The sequence below is a fragment of the Gracilinanus agilis genome, chromosome 6, assembly GCF_016433145.1.
Source record: "Gracilinanus agilis isolate LMUSP501 chromosome 6, AgileGrace, whole genome shotgun sequence".
NCBI lineage: Eukaryota > Metazoa > Chordata > Mammalia > Didelphimorphia > Didelphidae > Gracilinanus > Gracilinanus agilis.
Window position 1 is genome coordinate 290432651 of NC_058135.1, and position 20645 is coordinate 290453295.

The 20645-nt window shown below is 44.9% G+C and overlaps 1 protein-coding gene across 2 annotated transcripts; it reads right to left on the reverse strand.

Moving 5' to 3' along the window:
• Positions 1–2545, reverse strand: MRPL11 (mitochondrial ribosomal protein L11). 2 transcript variants are annotated; one of them, XM_044680852.1, is made up of 5 exons: positions 2296–2545; positions 1142–1233; positions 710–803; positions 464–623; positions 1–236 (listed from the first exon to the last, which is right to left on the reverse strand). In XM_044680852.1, exons 1-5 carry the CDS (start codon positions 2342–2344, stop codon positions 128–130), a joined length of 504 nt encoding a protein of 167 aa, XP_044536787.1. In that variant the 5' UTR covers positions 2345–2545; the 3' UTR covers positions 1–127. The 2 variants fall into 2 exon arrangements, with proteins under 2 accessions (XP_044536787.1, XP_044536786.1); XM_044680851.1 differs by having other exon boundaries at positions 1142–1237; positions 2222–2480.
• Between the last annotated feature and the right edge of the window lie 18100 nt (positions 2546–20645).

The following is a 20645-nucleotide window of genomic DNA, read 5'->3' on the forward strand; positions in this document are numbered from 1 at the left end:
TAAGTGGCATAATTTTTATTGGGGTCTTTACCCCTTTAAATTATAGACTGATATGATACATACAATGTAAGGCCCTCGGTACACCCCCAGCTCCAACCATAGTGACCCTGGGGGAGCCGAGGAAGGTTCACTTCTTGGCCGCCATCTCTGCAGCGGCTTCAGCATCTGCTTGGGCCTGGGCAGCCAGGAACTGGGCCCGCTCCTCCTGAAAGGCGGCCAGTTGCTCTGTGCTGAGGCTGCAGTGGGGCAAGGAAGGTCAGAACCCCGAGAAGCCTGACCTTAGACCCAGCCCAGGCCACAACTCCCACAAGGTAGCTCAAGCCGCTTCTTGTCACACCCAGAGATGCCCCGTTTCCAGACACAGTCAAGGATCTCGGGCTTCCTCCCTCCTTAAGGACCCTAAGAGAAGCTCACCCCAGGGGGCTCCCTGCTTCCCGGGCCCACCCCTTCCCTGATCACTCACTCCTTCACCACTTGGATGCCCAGCGAGCGGGCACTCCCGAGGATGGATCGGACCACCGAAGACAAGGGGACGTCCTGCAAAGCGAAGGCCTTGTCCTGAGCCTTCACTTGGGCAATCTCGTACACGTGCTTCAAGGAGATCAAGCCGGCTACCTCGTGCCCTAAAAGGGGTGAAGGTGCCTCAGCTATCACCAGTCCTGCCTGGCCTCCCCCCTCCCCCCACCCCCCACCCAGCCTGGCCAGTCACCTGTTTGCCGGGCTCCCTTTTCTATCCCGGCCGCTGCCTTCAGGAAGTAGGAAACTGTGGGCTGACTAATTTGGAGCTCGAAAGTCCTATCAGGCTGGAAGGGGAGAGAAGGACGCCGAGACGGATACTGAGCTGGTGCCAAGGGGAGGACGTCCAGGGAGCCGGAGGCCCCGACCAGGTGCTCAAGAGGGACTTTAGGGCTGGACAGATCAGTGTGGGAGTGCCCAGAGGGATGATGGAGCTCATCTGGGAACGAAGGCTGGGGGTGGGTGGAGGGGTGGAAGCAGGCCAAGGCAGGATTCCTTTCAATGGAGGAGGAGGGTCAGAGAGGTGGGCACAAAGGCAGAGGGACAAGAGTCGAGCTGGCCTTCTCTGGCACCCACCCAAGCTGACTCCCCAAGAAGAGGGGGATCAGGGCCCAGCCCCGCGCACCTTCACAATGATCTTGGTGGGCAGAGGAATCCCCTCTTTGATGTCCTTTGTCTTCTCGTTGAACTCCTTACAGAACTGGCTGATGGCGAGGCCTTTCTGCCAGGGAAGAAGGGTGGTGTGAGTGCTGAGGGTGACGACTGAGCTAAGAGACAGACACGTCTCCGCCCTGAATGCTCCCAAAGGCTCGATCCTCCACACAGGGGCTCCTGGGGGCATTGACATGTGCATCATTTGGTGGGGACACCTCAGGAAAGCCCTTTGGGCCCCCTGAGGGCTCTAAGAATGCCAGCTGTTACAGCGTCCTCTGCCATCAGACTGCCCCTCCTCCACGGGCTTAGCTGGCCCTCCGGATGGCAGACCCCAACCATCCCCAGCTCCTCATCCCAGTCTGCCACAGCTTGTGGCCCACTGGCATCACTGGATCACCAGTAAGCCAGTGGGACCAAGGGTGGGCCCTGGGGCAAGTCACCCTGACTCCCTGGCTTCAGTTTCTAACTTCCTATTAATACAAGGAGGGGCTGGGACCCCAAGTCTCTGAGGTCCCTTCCAGCTCCAGGCCTGGGATTCTAAGGTGCCTTATGCCTCCCAGGCCCCCCATTATATGGAGGTAGGTGACAAGCCCACAAAGGCCAAGGGAAGTGGCAGCCTGTGTGGGCCCTTGGTTCGAATCCCGCCTCTAGCGATCCCTAGATGTGTGACCTTGGGTAAGGCATTTTTCTTGAGGCCTCAATTTGCCAGTGTGCAAAGCGAGAACAATACCTGCCCCTGCTGGTATGCTGAACATCAACTGAGATAATGTGCTTGAAGTGCTACATGGTTGCCCACTGTTTTATCGTTATCATTACTATTATTATTATTAAATGACATGCCAGGGAGAGACATTTTATACACGTCCGAGGGAGTAGTACTCGAACCCACAACCCCAGACGCCTAATTTCATCGGCTTGGCAGACCCCGAGGAGCGCCGGCGCCCCAATTACGCACGCACAGTACCGACTTCGCATCCCCCCGGCACTGCCCTCTGCGCATATGCATCACTCCTACTCGCGCACGCGCACCCTGACCCCGGCTCACTCGTACCTGGCCTAGGATGGGTCCCAGTGGGGGCCCGGGCATGGCTTGGCCTGCGCGCACGATGGTCCGGATGACGCCACCAGCCTCGAATTTCCGAATGGTGCGCGTAGCCCGGCCGAGCTTCGACATGATGCGGGCTGCAGGGCGGGAGAGCAGGAGAGAAGAGAGAGCGGCAGGAGCGCAGCCCCGGCCAACCCACTCTGCCTCACTGCGACCACGACCGAAACACGGGCGCCGCCATGTTGGGTCAAAGGTCACAGGTCCTCGCGGCCCTCATTGAAGGCTTCCCTTTCCACCAGAGTCGAAAGAGGAAAGAAGGAAAGACGGGAGCAGGCAGCCCTAGAGATAGTGCCGGAAGATTAGGAGCGCTCGTCTTCGTCCGCCATCCACAGACTAGGAAAGAGCGAGAAAACCTCCCCAATTCTACAGAATGCGCGCAGGCGATTTTAAGAACAGCTATGAACAAGTGGGCCTAACAGCCTTCTGAGCATGCTGGGACGTGTAGTTTCACTCCAGTTTCCAGCTCTGAGGCAGAGGCTACGTCATGTTGCAGCGCCATCCTGTGGTGTGAAGCCAGCAGAAAACATTGCAGCGACGCTTGGGCTCCCCCCTGCGTTCGCAATTCCAGTTCTCTCTTCTAAAAGCCATTTCCTTCTTGAGGCTCTCCCAGATTGATGCACCCTAACCAAAATTTTCCTCATTTATAAAATGATGGTTATCAAATGGGATCACGTATGTAAAATGCTTTAAAAACCTTTAATAACAAATAATATTGACGATAAAATTACTAACAATAAAAATGTTAGCTATCAAAAAAATAAAATAAAAAAAATAAAAAATAAAAAAAATGTTAGCTATTACTGCTTATAGGAACGTAGGATGGAGACCCCCAAGCCTTTCTTGTTGTTCCTCATAGGTGACATTCATATCCCACCTCCTCACCTTCTCCCAAGCTGTTCCCTCTGCCTGTTATGCCCTCTCTTCTAATCTCTTAGAATTCTGAGTTTTCCTACATCCTTGACACTTCATTGGCTCAGTGTCCTAAAGACTAGGACCATGGATGTCACCTGGTGATCTAGGTCCCAAAAAGGCAGAGCAGGAAGAGCCAGCAACTCCTCCCTCAGACCAACGGTGGCAAGATCATCATGGACAGCCCAGAAGCATGGAAGCTGTTCCCAGTTAAATCAGTGCTATCTCCTGCTTTGAATGCCTTCCCCTGCTGTCCCCAAGGAAACTTCCTTTTGTCACTTGTCAAAAGAAAAAAAGAATTCTGAATTTTCATCTAATCAGGTACTAAGTGCCACCTCCCACAGGTGCCCTTCCCTGATTTCCCCCTCCCAGGAGGAACCTCAAAATTGCCTTGTGTTCCCTTTTTATGTGTTTTGTTTGGGCTCCTCTGCATCCCTGTTATAGACTGGTTAGAGGCAATTTGAGGGCAAAGACTTTCTTTTCTTTCTTTTTTTTAAAGGACTTTCATTTCTTACACAGTGGATGGTGCTTTGGAAGAAATTCATTCCCTTCTGCTCCTTCCCAGTTCTCCTCCGTCTCCTAAAGTGTGTGATCTTCTCTCCCGTTGCTACCCTTCTGTCTGGAGAAGCCATGTAGGGCAACCAGGTGACCCAGAAGATAGACTCCGAAGACCTGAGTTCAGCCTCACACATTTACTACCTGTGTGATTTGCCTGGACACAAGTCACTTAACCCCTGTTTGTCTCAGTTTCTTGTCAATAAAAATGGCAATAATAGGGCAGCTGGGTAGCTCAGTGGAGTGAGAGTCAGGCCTAGAGACAGGAGGTCCTGGGTTCAAATCCAGCCTCAGACACTTCCCAGCTGTGTGACCCTGGGCAAGTCACTTGACCCCCATTGCCAACCTTACCACTCTTCCACCTATGAGACAATACACCGAAAAGTACAAGGGTTTAAAAAAAATGGCAATAATAATAGCATCTCCCTTCCAGGGTTGCTGTGAGGTAATATTTGCAAGCCCTGAAATCCACATAAATGTTAGCTATTATTAACCAGCCGTGCCTTGTTATAACTATTAGCTCTCTTTTCTTTTAGAGACAACAGAAAAGCCCTCACGTGCATGTGGTCCTCTTCTCTGCCATGTTATGGAGTTTGAATCAGGCAGAAAATTATTAATACCAATACAACAGCTTAGAGCCCCCAGTTAAGAAAATTCCAAACATGCCGACAGAATTGGCTCTCTGCCCTCATTTAGACTTGATGTATTTCCAGCTGCCCTCTAGCATCATTATAGCTAAGGCAAAATCAGTAGGGAGGAAGGGCTTAGGCAAGAGCAATAAGAAGAACAAATTACAGAACTGGGTACTAAGCAGGCAAAGGGCAGGGAAACTAGAGAAAGAAGGACCTTTCTGTACATCCCCCAGCCCTTGAAGAGGTGATTGTAGCTAGCGGCTTCATTCTGAGCTCTCTGCTTCCCAGTGTTGGAGGGGGTTCAGTAATCCACCCCTGCCTTAGCTCAATTTTATCAGGTTTTTTCCCCCCTTTCAGCTGTTGTCCCTATGGCTCTGATTCCAACTTTGCTGGAATTTCTGTCCCAGGTGGGGCAGAAGACACTGTACTACTCACTGCTTAGTCCCGGCTTCTCCCTTTCAGTCTATTCTCTTGTTTGACTGCATGTCTTTTTTAAGAAATTTTAACTTTTTCAGATTATATGTTGCTGTAATTTTTAATATGTTTTCTGACATTTTGTAATCCATTATCTTTCCCTGTCACTCCTTCCCTCCCTTCACCCTGAGTCAGCAGATAATATGATACAGGTTGTACCTGTGTTATTATTCAATACATATTTCCCTGTTTGTCATGTTGTGAAAGAAGACAAACATGGCTTATAGTAGAGAAAAATTCACGGAGGAAAGAAAGTGAAGAATCTGCGTTCTGTCAGTTCCTTCTATAGCAGTGGAGAACCTTTTCTATCGTGAGCCTCTAGGAGTTGTCCCGGAACCTGACATTGCTGATAATAGTTAAGTCATTCACAGTCAATCACTGTACAGTATTGCTATTACTGTGTACAGTGTTCTCCTGGTTCTGCTCACTTCACTTTGCATTACTTCATAAAGTCTTTCCAGGTTGGTTTGTTTTTTTTTTGAGATCATCTTGTTCATGATTTCTTAGGGCACAATCATATTTCGTTACAATCACATGCCACAACTTGTTCAGCCCTTCCCGATTGATAGGCATCCTTTCTGGTTCCAATTTTTTGCCACCACAAAAAGAGCTGCCACAGATATTTTTGTACATGTAGGTTCTTTTCCCCTATCTTTAATCTCTGGTATATGGACCACGTAGTGGTATTGCTGGGTCCAAAGGTATGCACAGATCTTATGGCCCTCTGTGCATGGTTTCAAATTGCCCTCCAAAATGGTTGTATCAGTTCACGGCTCCACCAACAGTGTATCTGTGTCCCAATTTTCCCACATCCTCTACATTTATCACTTTCTTTTTCTATCATGTTAGCCACGATGTTAGGGGGTACTTCAGAGTTGTTTTAATTTCCATTTCTCTAATTAATAGTGATTGGGAGCCATTTTTTTCATGGGACTAAAGATACTTTTAATTTCTTCATCTGGGAATTTCCTGTTCATATCCTTTGACCATTTGTCATTTGGGGAATGCTTTTGACTCAGTTATCTATATATTTGAGAAACGAAGCCCTTGTCAGAGACACTTACTATAAAGATTGTTTCCCCTTTTGTGGTTTGACTTTTATTCTTGGCTGCATTGATTTTGTCTGTGCAAAATTTTTAAAATTTAATGTAGTCAAAGTTATCTATTTTATATCTCATAATGTTCTGCCTTTTTTTATCCTAAATTCTTCCATTATCCATAGGGCTGCTAAGTAAACTATTTTGTGCTCCCCTAACTTGTTTATGCTATCACCCTTGATTTCTAAATCATGTATCCATTTTTACTTTATCTCAGTGTATGGTGTGAGGTATTTGCCTATAGCTCAATTCTATCACACTGATTTCCAGTTTTCCCAGAATTTTCTGTCTAAGGAGTTCTTTTTCCAAAAGCTTGGCTCTTTGGGTTTGTGGCATTTGCCCTTGCATGCTGATTGCCTAGTCTATTCCATTGGTGCAGCTTTTATTCTTACCCAGCACCAGATTGTTTTCATAGTTGCTGCTTTGTAATATAATTTGAGATCCAGTACAGATAAGCCAACTTCCTTCATATCTTTCATTAATACCTACGATATCCGAGGTATTTTGTTCTTCCAGATGAGTTTTGTCATTCCTTTTTTCTAGCTTGATGAAACTCGCATGTGTCTTTTTTTTTTTTTTTTTTTTTTTAAATTTTAAACCCTTAACTTCTGTGTATTGACTTATAGGTGAAAGATTGGTCAGGGTAGGCAATGGGGGTCAAGTGACTTGCCCAGGGTCACAAAGCTGGGAAGTGTCTGAGGCCGGATTTGAACCTAGGATCTCTTGTCTCTAGGCCTGGCTCTCAATCCACTGAGCTACCCAGCTGCCCTCGCATGTGTCTTTTTAACAATTCCCGAGCACCCACCCCTCTTCAAGCAGAGTCCCGAGGGCTTTCAGAAGGTGCCCAGTTAACTTCAGAGGAAAGTTCGTCTAATTTAAGAGTCACCTCAAGCTCCTCCCACCACAGTTCCTTTTCAAGACAAAATAGCCTCTTCAGGCTCTGGTATTTCTTGTGATAAATTAACACCAAGTCCTTCGAGAGGAAAACCAGAGAAACTGGCAGTCAACTTTAGTGTTTCTAAACCGTTAGAATAAATATGGTATTTAGGACTAAATTAAGGTTCCTTTCCAGCCTCTCCAAACATTTGTATAAGGATCTATATCCTATTGCCCCCCCCCAAAAAAAGGATGCATTATATGCACTGTTTTTAGAAAAATGATGTTTGTAGTAAAATCTTTTCATCGTTAGGCTTTTTTCAGACTGTTAAAAGAATCTTTCCAAAAAGTTTATGTCTGTAGAAGCAAACTTTAAAAAAAGAACCACTCCATCCCTCATCCATTGTGCCTCAATACTAGGAGCATCTTAGCATCATGACTTGGAGATTATATGAGCAATAATAATAATAATGGCATTTTCTTTTTTTTTTCTTTTTTTTTTTTTAAACCCTTGTACTTCCATGTATTGGCTCCTTGGTGGAAGATTGGTAAGGGTCGGCCATGGGGGTCAAGTGACTTGCCCAGGGTCACACAGCTGGGAAGTGTCTGAGGCCGGGTTTGAACCCAGGACCTCCTGTCTCTAGGCCTGATTCTCACTCCACTGAGCTACCCAGCTGCCCCAATAATGGCATTTTCTGACCTTTCTTTGAGGCAGAAAATAATGGCGGAGTCAAAGAGGGGCCTCGAACATAATTTACTGTGTGAGAGTTTTATTTTTGTAATGGTTTAATAAAATAGATGGGGAAGAAAAGAAGAAAAAACTCCCAGCCATGACTTAAATTGGGCTTCTGGCTCAGAACTCAGATAGTTCCAATCCCTCTCAAGGCTGGACCCTAAGATGCCATTCGATTCTCATTCCTATTCCCTCTTTTTGTCTCAGTATCTCTACACAGTATATGCCTCAGTATGGGATCAATAAAGGCTTCTTGCATTTTCCTGATTACATTTAGTCCAATCAAAAGGAAACCCACAGGGGGCAGCTGGGTAGCTCAATGGATTGAAAGTCAGGCTGAGAGATGGAAGGTCCTGGGTTCAAATCCGGGCTCAGACACTTCCCAGCTGTGTGACCCTGGGCAAGTCACTTGACCCCCATGGCCCACCCTTACCAATCTTCCACCTATGAGCCAATACACCGAAGTACAAGGGTTTAAAAAAAATAAAAAATAAATAAAAGAATAAAAAAAGGAAACCCACAGAAACTGAAGCCTAGAAAGGTCAAATAAGTTCCCCGAAGTCATCCATCCAATAAGGGCCGGAGTCTCAAGGTCTTCTGGCTCGCAAAATCAATGTCAGGAGCTCTGAATTCACATAGAACACGAGCCAAAAGCGATAGCAAGGCACCATCTACTCTGATCCCTAGGGAGTGGCCACTGGGTCTGGAGTCAGAGAATGTGAGCTCAGATTCCAGGGGGGCTCATTACTAGTTGTATGATTTGGGGCGAGGCCTTTATGGCACCTCTAGCGTAGAGCCTTGGTCTTTTCATCTTCCAAATGAGAGAATTTTGCTAAATTGAAGGAAGTGGCCCCAGTGTAATCATCTACTACATTGAGCCTGACAAGGTAAATTATGTTTCTCTTTGGGCCAGACTGAGAATTTAATTGGAAAATACATGTGCAAGTAAGCGTGCATGTGCACACACACACACACACACACACACACACACACACACACACAATTGTGGGTTGGAACAGCTGCTATAGGACATACATGCCACCAGATGGTACTCAGAGCTCAGGCAGTGCTCCCTTAGCCTGTGTAACTGAGAGAGTATGCAGAGAGACACCTTCCCAATTCCTGGCTTTCCTTTGTGCTCAGTTCACATTTAAAATCTATGAATTCCCTGAAAAATCCTAACTTTCCTTGGATCCGTCCCTACTGGTTGGACCCCCAACCTTGTGTCCCCTCTTCCTAGCTCAGTGTAGCCCCAAAGAAATAACTTCCTCAGCACTTGGACTATAGCACTTACTAAAATGGGATCCAGAGGAAATTGTCACTTGGTCACCCTCCCAAAGATCCGGGGCTCACCTGACACCTTTCTAGAAGGTTCTGGGTTCCCAGTGCTCCACTCCGACCATCTCTTCTACATAGGGCTGCTAGGAGGCATCACAGTGCATAGAGTGCTGCACCCAGAAGCAGGAAGACCCGAGTTCAAAATCTAGCCTGAGACACCGAATGTAGCTGTTTGTTTCTGCCTCAGTTTCCTCCTCTGTAAAATAGGAATAATAATAGCACCTCCCTCCCAAGGTGGTTGTGAGGATCCAGTGTGTTCTTATTTGTACTGTAGAAATGCTAGCTGCTACTCTCCTGATGGTAAGGATAGGGTTTGCCAAAGATCTTTTTGTTAGTGAGTTGGAACAAATATTCTCCATTTCAGAGACCAAAGTAGAGAGGAAACAGGCTGCTCACCCAAGCCTGCAGCTCACCCCATCTCCTCTCCTTGCTAGGGACAGTCACCATCCTTCTGTCCTCTATTCTCTTCCACAGAGGCCACCCATAAGGCTCAGCCACCCAGAAAGAAACTAGAGGTTCAGGGTGCTCCTCTGTTCTTTCTGATGTGAAGTCAGAGCCAGATGGAGAGGGAGAGAGCTGGAACCTGTGTCTGCTTTTTAAAATATCCCCCTCAGATGTAGATGCTAAACAGTCACCCGAGTGCAACTATCAATAATATGAAAATAGGTCTTGATCAATGATACATGTAAGACTTAGTGGAATTGCATGTCAGCTGGGTGGGGGGTTGGGGAAAGGGAAAGAACATGTAACTATGGGAAAATATTCTAAATAAAACAAACAAATTAATTAATTAATTAATGAACAAAAAACATACCCCAGGAAGGTCAAGCATAGAAAGAGAAGTCCCATAGATATCAAAATATGCACAGCAACACTTTTTTTTTTTAAACCCTTGTACTTCGGTGTATTGTCTCATAGGTGGAAGATTGGTAAGGGTGGGCAATGGGGGTCAAGTGACTTGCCCAGGGTCACACAGCTGGACAGCAACACTTTTTGTAGCAGCAAATACCTGGGAGCAAAGTTGACTAAGAAATAAATGGCTGAACAAATTGTGATGTATGAATATGCCACATGATTACTGCCCTAAAAGAATCAGGGAGTTGAAAGAACTCCGAGAAGGATGGAAATGTTTCTATGAACTGATGCCAAGTGAAGCTGCAGATCCTAAAAGGATACTGACATTGACCATAGCAACGCTGACATTGATCATAACAACCCTGAGGGAAAGAAGCCGGAAATAGAAACTGACCAGGTGATAAGTATCATGGCCCAGGGGGCAGCTGGGTAGCTCAGAGGATGGAGAGCCAGGCCTAGAGACGGGAGGTCCTGGGTTCAAATACGGCCTCAGCCACTTCCCAGCTGGGTGACCCTGGGCAAGTCACTTGACTCCCATGGCCCACCCTTACCACTCTTCTGCCTTGGAACCAATACACAGAAGTTAAGGGTTTAAAAAAAAAAGTATCTAAACAAGTATCATGGCCCAGCCTGGCTCAAAGAAGAGATGAAAAAATGCATCCCCCCCCTTGGATGTGGAATATCACTGAGGCTCGGAGGATACTTCAAAGGAAAGGAAAGCTGCCGTAATAGAGATGGGGAGACTCATTCATAATCCTCTTTTTTGTGTGCTGCTTTCTATGGGGAAATGTGAATTTTATGCAAGTCAATAAGTATACGTTAAGTGCCTACTATGTGCCAGACCCTGAGATATAAAGACTCCAACAACCCCTGCTCTCAAGGAGCTCAGGGACTAATGAGGGAGATAACAGGCAAACGACAAAGTCCAAACAAGCCATAGACAAGATAAATTGGAGATCATCCATAGAGGGAAGGCCCCAGCATTGAGGGGACGGAGGAAAGGCTTTTCACTGCAGGTAGGATTTGAACTGGGCCTTGAAGGAAGCCAAGAAGTGGAGATGAAGAGAGTGTTCAGGCACAGGGGACAGTCAGCCAGAGAAAAAGCAACGAGTAGGGGGATGGAGCATTGTGTGTGAGGGACACAGGATCGCAGTATTAGAGGGAAGTCATGTAAAAGAAGGACAATTAGGTGATGCCTCAGTGCATAGAGCCTTGGGCCTAGAGTCAGTAGGACCTGAGTACAAATCCAGCCTCAGACCGATCCTTCCTAGCTAGGTGACCCTGAGTAAGTCATTTTATCCTGTTGGCCTCAGTTTCCTCATCTGTCAAAGGAGCTGGAGAAGGAAATGGCCAACCACATGAGGGCCAGACTGTGAAGGACTTTAAGGGCCAGACAGGAGCTCTCACATTGGTGCTAGAGAGGACAGGAAACTTATGGAGTTCATTGAACAGGGAAGTAACCCAATCAGACCTGAACCGTGGAAAGATCCCTTTGGCAGCTGAGTGAAGAATGGCCTGGAGTGGGGAGCGTATGGCAGGGACGCTGAGCAGCAGGCAATTGTAATAGTTGAGGTACCAGGAGGCGAGGGGGGAAAAGGGAGCATAGATGAAAGAGATCGTGAAGGGAGAACCAACCAGACTTGGCAGCAGCCTGGATCTATGGAATGGATGTGAGTGAAAAGACAAGTCTGGCACATGTAAAACCCAGTGGAATTGCTCATTGGCTGTGGGAGGAGACGAGGGAAAGAACATGAATCATGGAACCATGGAAAGATATTCTTAAATAAATACAAAATTTCAAATCAAAAAAAAAAAAGAGAGAAAAAGAAAAGGCAAGTCTGGGAAATTGAGGTTACATTCAGAATTTAAAAAAAAATTTAAGGAATATCCCAAATACTATTGGTTAGTACGACATTTCTCCTTTCTTCCTTCTGACTCATGGTTTCCTTGGAGACTCACCTGAAGCCGGACCCTTTCTAGGTGGCCTTTCTTGGTTCCCCCCCAGCTGTACTGCTGTCCCCTCTCAGACTATCTACTGTGACTGTATCTGGTATGTTTTCCTCCTAATATATGTTGTTTCCTCCAATAGAATGTAAGCTCCTCGGGAACAGGGACTGTTTTTACTTCTCCTTTGCCCCCTCAGCTCTTAGCACAGTTCCTGTTTCCTAGTAAGAGCTTAAAAAAGGCTCGTTGGTGGCTTAATTACTTTTTTTTCCCTTTTAATGTATGTTACATGGGACAGCTCCTTAGGTAAGGAAGGGGGGAGGGAAAGGCTTCTCTGGAAATGAAGGCGATGTCAATCCAAAAAAAAAAATTACAACGTTTTTTGAAGTCTCCCCAGCCAGCAGAATGCAGGCTCCAGCAGCTGCTCTTGAGGGTGGGCAGGCAGGCAGGCAGGCAGGCAGGCAGGCAGGCGGTCCGTCCCTCCTGTGGCTCTCCCAGTCTTTTTTCTGCCTCTCTTTGTGATATTATATCCCCAAAATGGAAGTAAGTGAAGAAAACTGGTGAGTAAAGACAGCAAGAGGAAGCCTGTGCAAGGAGTAGGACCGAGAAGGGGACCTTGATTGTTCCTTTCTGATGAAAAGTTATTAGGCAGGTTTTTTCCTTACAAAGTGTAAATTCTGGATATTTGCCTTATAACCTGGAGACGTTGTTCTCTTATTGGCAGATTGCAGTTCTCATCTTGAGAAGCGAAAGGCCAGCCTCTCTCTTCTCTGCAACCAAGAGTCCTTGAGGCCCAGCTCAGGTGCTCAGAGCTCTAACTAGCCTGAGGCCACAGGGCTTAGCCCAGGCTGCTTACATCTGGGGGCGCACTTCTTCTTGGGGGAAAGGTGGGAATCTTCCCCAAGTTAGCATCCATTCTCCTGCCTTGCCTCATGGTACAGTGTTATCCCAGGCCAGGAGGCAGTATAACTGTCTGTAGATCAGGACTCTTAAGAGTTCCATCACTACTGGGCCCTTCTCCTAACTACTGCTGCACCCTGTGTCTGGGGGACTCTTTGGCTGGACTCTCTGGGGGAGGTCCCCCCTCCCCCCACATCCAGGCATTCAGACTGTCCTCTGTTCTACAGTCTGCCCTTTGTCCTAGCTCATCTTGATTTTCCCCAGGCTCCAGAATTCCTCCTTAGGGCCACAGTCACTGAAAGCTTATTAGTACTCTTTTCTTCCTTAAATTATCATGTAGGGGCAGCTGGGTAGCTCAGTGGAGTGAGAGTCAGGCCTAGAGACAGGAGGTCCTAGGTTCAAACCCGGCCTCAGCCACTTCCCAGCTGTGTGACCCTGGGCAGGTCACTTGACCCCCATTGCCCACCCTTACCAATCTTCCACCTATGAGACAATACACCGAAGTACAAGGGTTTAAAAAAAAAAATTATCATGTAGTTGGGGCAGCTAAGTGGCTCAGTAGAGAAGAGAACCAGGCCTCGAGATGGGAGGTTCCAAATGTAGCCTCAACTACTTCCTAGCTGTGTGACCCTGGACAAGTCACATAACCCCCATTGCCTAGCCTTTATCGTTCTTCTGCCTTGGAGCCAATACACAGCATTGATTCTAAGAGTTAAAGAAACGATCAGGTAGAATACATGACCTGAACATAAGGAATCACACCATGAAAAAGAAAAGAATAAACTGGACATCAGCCACCACTAAGGCAGGGGAAGAATTCTTAGCCAAACAAGTGAAGGGGGAGTTTATCAAAGATAAAAACAATTCATTTTGACAGTATCATTCCCATCCCTCCATATAAATCACTGCTTCTGATTTCTTTGACAAGTCAGATAAAATCCTGTTCATTTCTCAAGTTATACTGTATCAGAACCAGAGCAAGAAAACAATTGGAATGAAACTCAGAAGCAGCATGAGTAGGAGGTTGTACAAAGAAAGAGAAAGAAAGAAAATCTCCCAAGAAAGTCTATGTAATTTACCATTTACAAATATAAGAGCAGGGCACCCCCACCCCCACCCCACCCCTGCCAACTCCTGTGGAGTGATATATGAATTTTGATACATTAAGGATATAAGAATTGCCCTCTTATGTCAGACTAATGATCAGATATTGACTACATGAAATTTAAAAGCTTTAGAACAAATAAAAACCAATAAAGACAGAATTATAAGACAAGTAATAGAGAAGGAAAATCTGTCAAACATTACTGGGAAACTTACTGATTATCAATTATTAAACTCAATTATTAATTAAGTCATTAATAAATTATTATCTAAAATGGTCAGAGAATAGATTCAAGTTTATGAACCCAAGAACTATTTGCCAATATGAAAATGACCAAAGGCTACACAAACTTTTCAAAACAAGAAATGCAAATTTTAAATATCCATATGAAAACATGCTCCAGATTACAGGAAGATGACAAAGCCAAATAAATAGGTGGTTTCACCTCATGCCCAGCAAATTGACAAAGACAGCAAAAGATAGGAATGATCAAAGTTTGGTAGGACTATGGGAATATGGCTCTCTGATTCCCTGTTTGGAGCTGTGAGGTGGTGGTGTATTGTTTGTCCTTGATTTATAAAGAAGACCAATGATATCATGATGAGTGATGTCTTGACTTGCATATTAATTGGATATAAGTGAGACAGAGTTGTACAGAGTCATCAGCCTCACTCTCACTGCCAGGGTCATCAAAGTCCAGTGGAAAGATAAAAGTCGGGATAACTAGTGATGGCCCAACATGCAGTGGATGACCCTGGCTTCTTCCATGTCTGACCAAGCTCTAAGAGTTCCACAGCCCCTGTTTATGCCATCTTCATAGCTGTTGAAACAAATTGTTCTTATCCATCCATTCCACCAGGGGAAGTCTTCACATGCTTGGAGTTGACGTCCTTCTAACTCACCAATGGGTCTGAGGCCCAAGTTTTAACAGAGTGTGGCCACTGGGCATGCTACAGCTTCCTAGAGCCGTAGGTAAGAGTTGGGTGAAAGATGGACAGCAAAAAAGGAAAGCAGTCCTGCAAAGAGCTCAGCAAGCCCTCCTACAAGAGGTGCTAGCCCTTCCTGAACACCCTCTGCACCATAACCATGCTGGAGCTTCATTTTATAATTATGCAAGAGAAGTGACCAAGTTCTTCATGCCCCTCACCTTTTTTCAACCCCCTCACCTTCTGTTTTAGAATCAATACTTATTGGTTCCAAGCCAGAAGAGCAATAAGGGATAGGCAATGGGGGTTAGGGGACTTGCCCAGGGTCACACAGCTAGGAGGTATCTGAGGCCAGATTTGAACTGTCTCTAGGCCTGACTCTCTATCCTTTAAGCCACTTAGCTGCCCCACTTCATGCCCTTTCACCACAGTGATCCTGCTACTGGGCATAAACTCCAGAGAAGTGGAAGACAGAAACAGAGATCTAATCTATGCCAAAATAGTCACATTGGCCCTTTTGGGGATAACAAGCAATTGAAAACAAAGTAAATGTCCATTGGTTGGGAAATGGCTGAAAAACTACGGTATGTGAAGATAACAGAAAAGTATTCTGTCAGAAGAAATGATGAATGTCAAGAATTCAGAAAAATGGGGAAGTTTTATATGAACTAATGTGGAGCAAAAATAACTAGGACCAAGAGAGCAATAGACACAATGACGGCAGGTATTAAATGAAGAGACTGTTAAAAGACCAATGGCTAAGAAGGGGCTTAGAATATGGAATGTCAGGGCCGGGAGGGGACTTAGGACACGTAATGTCAGGGCTGGGAGGGCCTCAGATTATATCTTTGAACCCCCTTATTTTATCAATAAGGAAACTGAGTCCCAGGGAAAGAAATTGACTTGTTCAAGAAGAAGAAATATCATGTGTCCCATCACAATTTGAATACAGATCCCTGGCCTCCAGGGATCTCAGGGCTGGAAGGGCCTGGTGCCATCTGCTCTTCCATTCCACTTTGGTTGCTGCGATCCAAGTTATCTTCATCTTCCCGTCCTGTCCTCCCTCCAGCATATCTGTGTTGGCTGGGACCAGTTGCTCACCTCCATCGCCAGGACCATCAATGAGGTAGAAAACCAGGTGCTGACCTGGGATGCCAAGGGCTTGTGATTAATGTCTCTCTGTCTGATTCCAAGAGAAGGGAGAAAAAGAGCCACAAGGTCATAAAGACCCAACTGAGAATCTGCACAGTACCTTGCAGCACAAGGTCATGCAGACCATCCCAAATCCAGGTGGGATTGTTGAATTTCTATGCCAGTACCGAAGGGCTTGAAACTAGTGTTTGAGGTTCGGGGTTGCAGCTTTTCTTTTTTTCTAAATAATTTTTATTTTTTAGAAAAGTTATTGTGGTTACATGATTCGTGTTCTTACTTTCCCCTTCACCCCCCTGACCTCCTTCCCCCCACCCCATAGCCAACATGCACTTCCACTGGTTTTAACATATGTCATTGATCAAGACCTATTTCCAAATTGTTGATAGTTGCATTGGTGTGGTAGTTTCGAGTCAACATCCCCAATCATGTCCTCATCAAGCCATGTGTTCAAGCAGTTGTTTCTCTTCTGTATTTCCACTCCTGCAGTTCTTCCTCTGAAGGTGGGTAGCATTCTTTTCTATAAGTCCCTCAGAATTGTCCTGGGTCATTGCATTGCTGCTAGTACAGAAGTCCATTACATTCGATTTTACCACAGTGTATTGTTCTCTGTATACAAAGTTCTTCTGGCTCTGCTCCTTTCACTCTGCATCAATTCCTGGAGGTCTTTCCAGTGGTTGCAGCTTTTCTGACATATGTTAGAGGCCAGACTTCCCCGAGCTTCATTCCTAGCCAAGCACCTAAGATTGGCTATCATTGTGGCTCATCCCTGAGAAGGTGCAGGCAAATCAGACCAGGGAGAGACATTTCCCTTGCACACATATTTGGTCCTGTTATTTCTCTTATATATAGAATGGCAATTTTCTGTAGTCCTGGCTCCTGAATGGGTAATTGCAAACTGTTAAATCACTTTAATGGGCCTTGATTCAAGGACCTGTTATGTTTATTTTTCCTTACATTTTTTTGCACATAAGACTTTGACATTTTACATTTCATTCACAAGTTAATTTTTCTCTTTTATTTGGATTTTATTCTTCTTTTACAAATTGATTTCATACAACCCCACAACTCAGCCATATATCCTTAGCTGACCTGGGGTACCCTCTTCAAGGGAGATTGTGTTATTGATTCTCCTCAGGGGGTGTGTAAGTTTTATAATCACAATGAATGTATTATAATCTATAATGTAAAGTTTAAATCTTTGAGAGTAATTTTAGGATAAGAAATTTGCCGTCTCCCCAGAATCCAGACAACAAACCTGTTTGGAGAAGGCACCATGAAGATGCCTAAAGAACCTTCGACTGGATCATGAAGATCCAAATGAACTTTGGGGTGCAGTTGATTGAACTATGGAGAGTTGAATGCATTTGTTTTGAATGTACACACTTATGCCAAAGGGGATTGCCCCTAACTGGCACTTTGACAATGAGGCTAGCAACCATTTGATCATTGTATTTGTCCTCTTTTCTTTTTATCCCCAAATTTCTGTAATTTAAACGTTAGTTATGTTTACAAGAGCATTCGAGGAGACCAGTCTCTCACCACTCTTCAGGAGGGAATGTGATATTGGAAATTTCGGGTCTTAATATTGAGATCCATGATATAAACTTCCTGTGGATGTTTAGGGGACTTGAAAACTACATTTCCCATGATTCCTCTCATGTAATACAGGTGTCAGGAAGTGTGATTATGTAAACAGATGTATAAAGACTCAGAACTTGATTGGGACACTCTCTTTCCTATGAAGCAGCCAGGGGGAAAGCATGACGGGGCATTTGAATGAAATCTTAGCAGGCATGTGTTTTTTTAATTATCAATACGGCTTTAAAGAAAACCCTAATATCTTTAAATATACTCTTCCATATCAATTTTATGTGTTACACAATTCAACAAAATCTTACTAACCAGTGGACTCCCTCCATCGTCTGATCAGACTCCAAAAGTTTACAAACAGCTAGGCAGGAGAGTGCCAGAGAGGAAGGCATAAGCTTGAACAGTGAGGCTGGGTAAGAAAGAGTGAGAGTGAGACCAGAATAGAGGGGCCAAAAGAGTATAATTTCCTCTGTCTCCTTTACATCTCTTGTGACATCTTTTTCCAGTGCATCCCTAGGCCATCTCTGATTAGAAAACAGTCACTGAGAAGGCGGGCTCAGAGATCTCAAGCCTTCCCTCAGTACCTCATCACAGGAAGAAGCCAGTCTCAGGTGGACACCAGCACACCCTTTCCTCTTCATCATGTAGCTGGACCACCATACTTTCCACCATGAAGTCTAGAACTTCCTTCCTTAAGAGAGTTCTTGTTTACAGACAAATAAGGAGTAGGTTTCCACCTTTCCTGTAACAAAAGTCAGCCCAGTGAGATGCCCTTAACCCTGTCATCCCTAACAAAGACAATTCATTACAGTTCTGAGGGATTTATGGAAAAGACGCTACCCACATTCAGAGGAAGAACTACAGGAGTGGAAACACAGAAAAAAAACAACAGCTTGAACACATGGGTTGATGCGGACACAGTTTGGGATGTAGACTCTTAATGACCACCCTAGAGCAATTATCAATAATATGGAAATAGGTCTTGATCAATGACATATGAAGAAAAGTGGAAATGTGCATCAGCTATGGGGTGAGGGGGGCAGAGAGAGCAAGAACATGAATCATGGAATCATGGGAAAAAATTTCTAAAAAATAATAATAATAAAAATACAAAGACAAAGAAAAAAGATCTGGAAGAGCTAGGTGGCTCGGAGGATAGAAACCCAGGCCTGGAGATGGGAGGCCCTAGGTTCAAATCCGGCCTCAGATGCTTCCTGCCTGTGACCCTGGACAAGTCACTTAATCCCCATTGCCCTTACCATTCCTCTCCTTTGGAACCAATACACAGTATTGATTCTAAGACAGGAAGGTACGGGTTTTTTAAATAAAAAATAAATTACTTGCCCAATGTTCTGTCCACTGAAAAAATTAATTTGATTCTGTGTCATTTTTTATTCATCTTATTTACAGTTAATTGATTTTGTCCTGTAACTGCCTAAATTGTGGTTCTCAGTCTCTGAACATAGTTCAGAAATTCAGCTGACCTGTAATGAATTCAGTTTAGAGATTCATTTCTACTAATCATTATTCTACTCTTGCTTCAAGGAAACCTACTATCTTTAAGGGATGCAGGAGAACAATTGGGAGCCTCATTCACTATCTCTAGTCTTGCAGATGGACTCAAAAAATGAACATTTCTTGGTCACAGGAGTTCAGCTACTCCTTGGAATTAGCTAAAAGAAAATTTGTTATCCCTCGTGACTTCAGCTCCCAAAAAACTCTACAACATCCAATCGCTCTCTCTGAAAGCCAACAAACTGACCTGGGACATTTCTACAAGATACATAGTCCATCCCAAATAAAGAGGGTCTGGTCTCCCTCCTGGGAGCCAGGAAGCTGCTCTCCCCAGCCTCAGGATGCAGATGGTTCCCATAAATCATAGAGGCATTCCTCTAAGACAGAGAGGGATGGTTGTTGGCCCCAGTAGTCATAGCATGCTTTTCCTAATGTTATCTGTCATGTTATCCTCATCCTCATAATGCTGCCAACCTTATAACCAAGTGTTATTTTCCTCACCTAGCCAATTTTTTATTTATTTATTTTTTAATTTTTTTATTTTAAACCCTTAACTTCTGTGTATTGACTTATAGGTGGAAGAGTGGTAAGGGTAGGCAATGGGGGTCAAGTGACTTGCCCAGGGTCACACAGCTGGGAAGTGTCTGAATCTGGATTTGAACCCAGGACCTCCCATCTCTAGGCCTGGCTCTCAATCCACTGAGCTACCCAGCTGCTTTCCTAGCCAATTTTTTTCTTTGTTCTGTGCTTATAAAAAGGAGCTGCCCTTCATCCTCTGGGTCTTTTGGCCAACCTTAGGCAGTCATTTGACCTATTTTATTAGCAGTTTCTGGACTTGCTAATAAACTAATAAAGCTTGGAACCCTGTGACTCAATTCACCTTTATTCAATTCTACTGAGACACTACTATGCCAGGCTCAAGGTAGCCTATTGAACTCGACAATGACCTCCGAGGCTCCTTTCAACTATGAAGCAAAGGATGGCCCCCTAGGCAGAGTGCTGGGCTTGGAGTCAAGAAGACTTGAGTTCAAATGCATCCTTAGACATTTATTAGCTGTGCAAACCTCAATTCCTTAATCTTCATCTGCCTCAGTTTCCTCAACAGTAAAATGGGAATAGTAATAATAGCAGCTATCTCATAGGACTGTTGAGGAAACTGTTGTGAGGACCAAGTGAGATAATATATATGTATATATGTATAATTATATGTCGGGAGCTATTAAGAGAAATTAGAATCTCAAGTAGATATTTTTATCTGGACCCCATCAAAAGATCAATATAGACAGGCAGAGCCGTGTATTGATCCTTTCTCCCTATCAGGTTCGAGAACTGGAATGGGCTATCTAAGATAAAAATCTGAGATTCCTCTTTTGATTCCTTTCATAAATTCTCACCTTTCTTTAAAATGCATTATAGTAAAAAGCTTTGGGCTCTCAGGAATCCAGCAGGAGAGGGGCTAACACTGTTCCCCTTTGACCAAGAATACAGCTGCCTGGTACGGCCAAGGTCGAACCCTTGGCAGGGCATTTTGCCCAGAATTAAAGTAAAATAATGAGGCTCAAAAAATTGTTTAATACCATCAAGGCTGAGAACTTCAGGGGCTTTCCGGCCTAAGGAGATGTCCCAGGCTCCACTTAAAGATAACACATATAGTTGATAGTTTAGCATAGGTTTTTTATCTACACCTGGAGGCTTCTAAGGCTTTTGTTTTGACTATAGTAAAAATTCTGCTCTCTATAACTGTGGGAAAGTTTCTTGGGCTTTTGGGG

Coding starts and splice junctions, on each gene's coding strand:
- MRPL11 (XM_044680851.1), bottom strand. CDS start 2,344: ATGTCGAAGCTCGGCCGGGCTACGCGCACCATTCGGAAATTCGAGGCT. Junction 1,238..2,221: donor TGGGACCCATCCTAGGCCAG/GTACGAGTGAGC, acceptor CTTCCCTGGCAG/AAAGGCCTCGCCATCAGCCA. Junction 237..463: donor GGCATCCAAGTGGTGAAGGA/GTGAGTGATCAG, acceptor GCCCCACTGCAG/CCTCAGCACAGAGCAACTGG.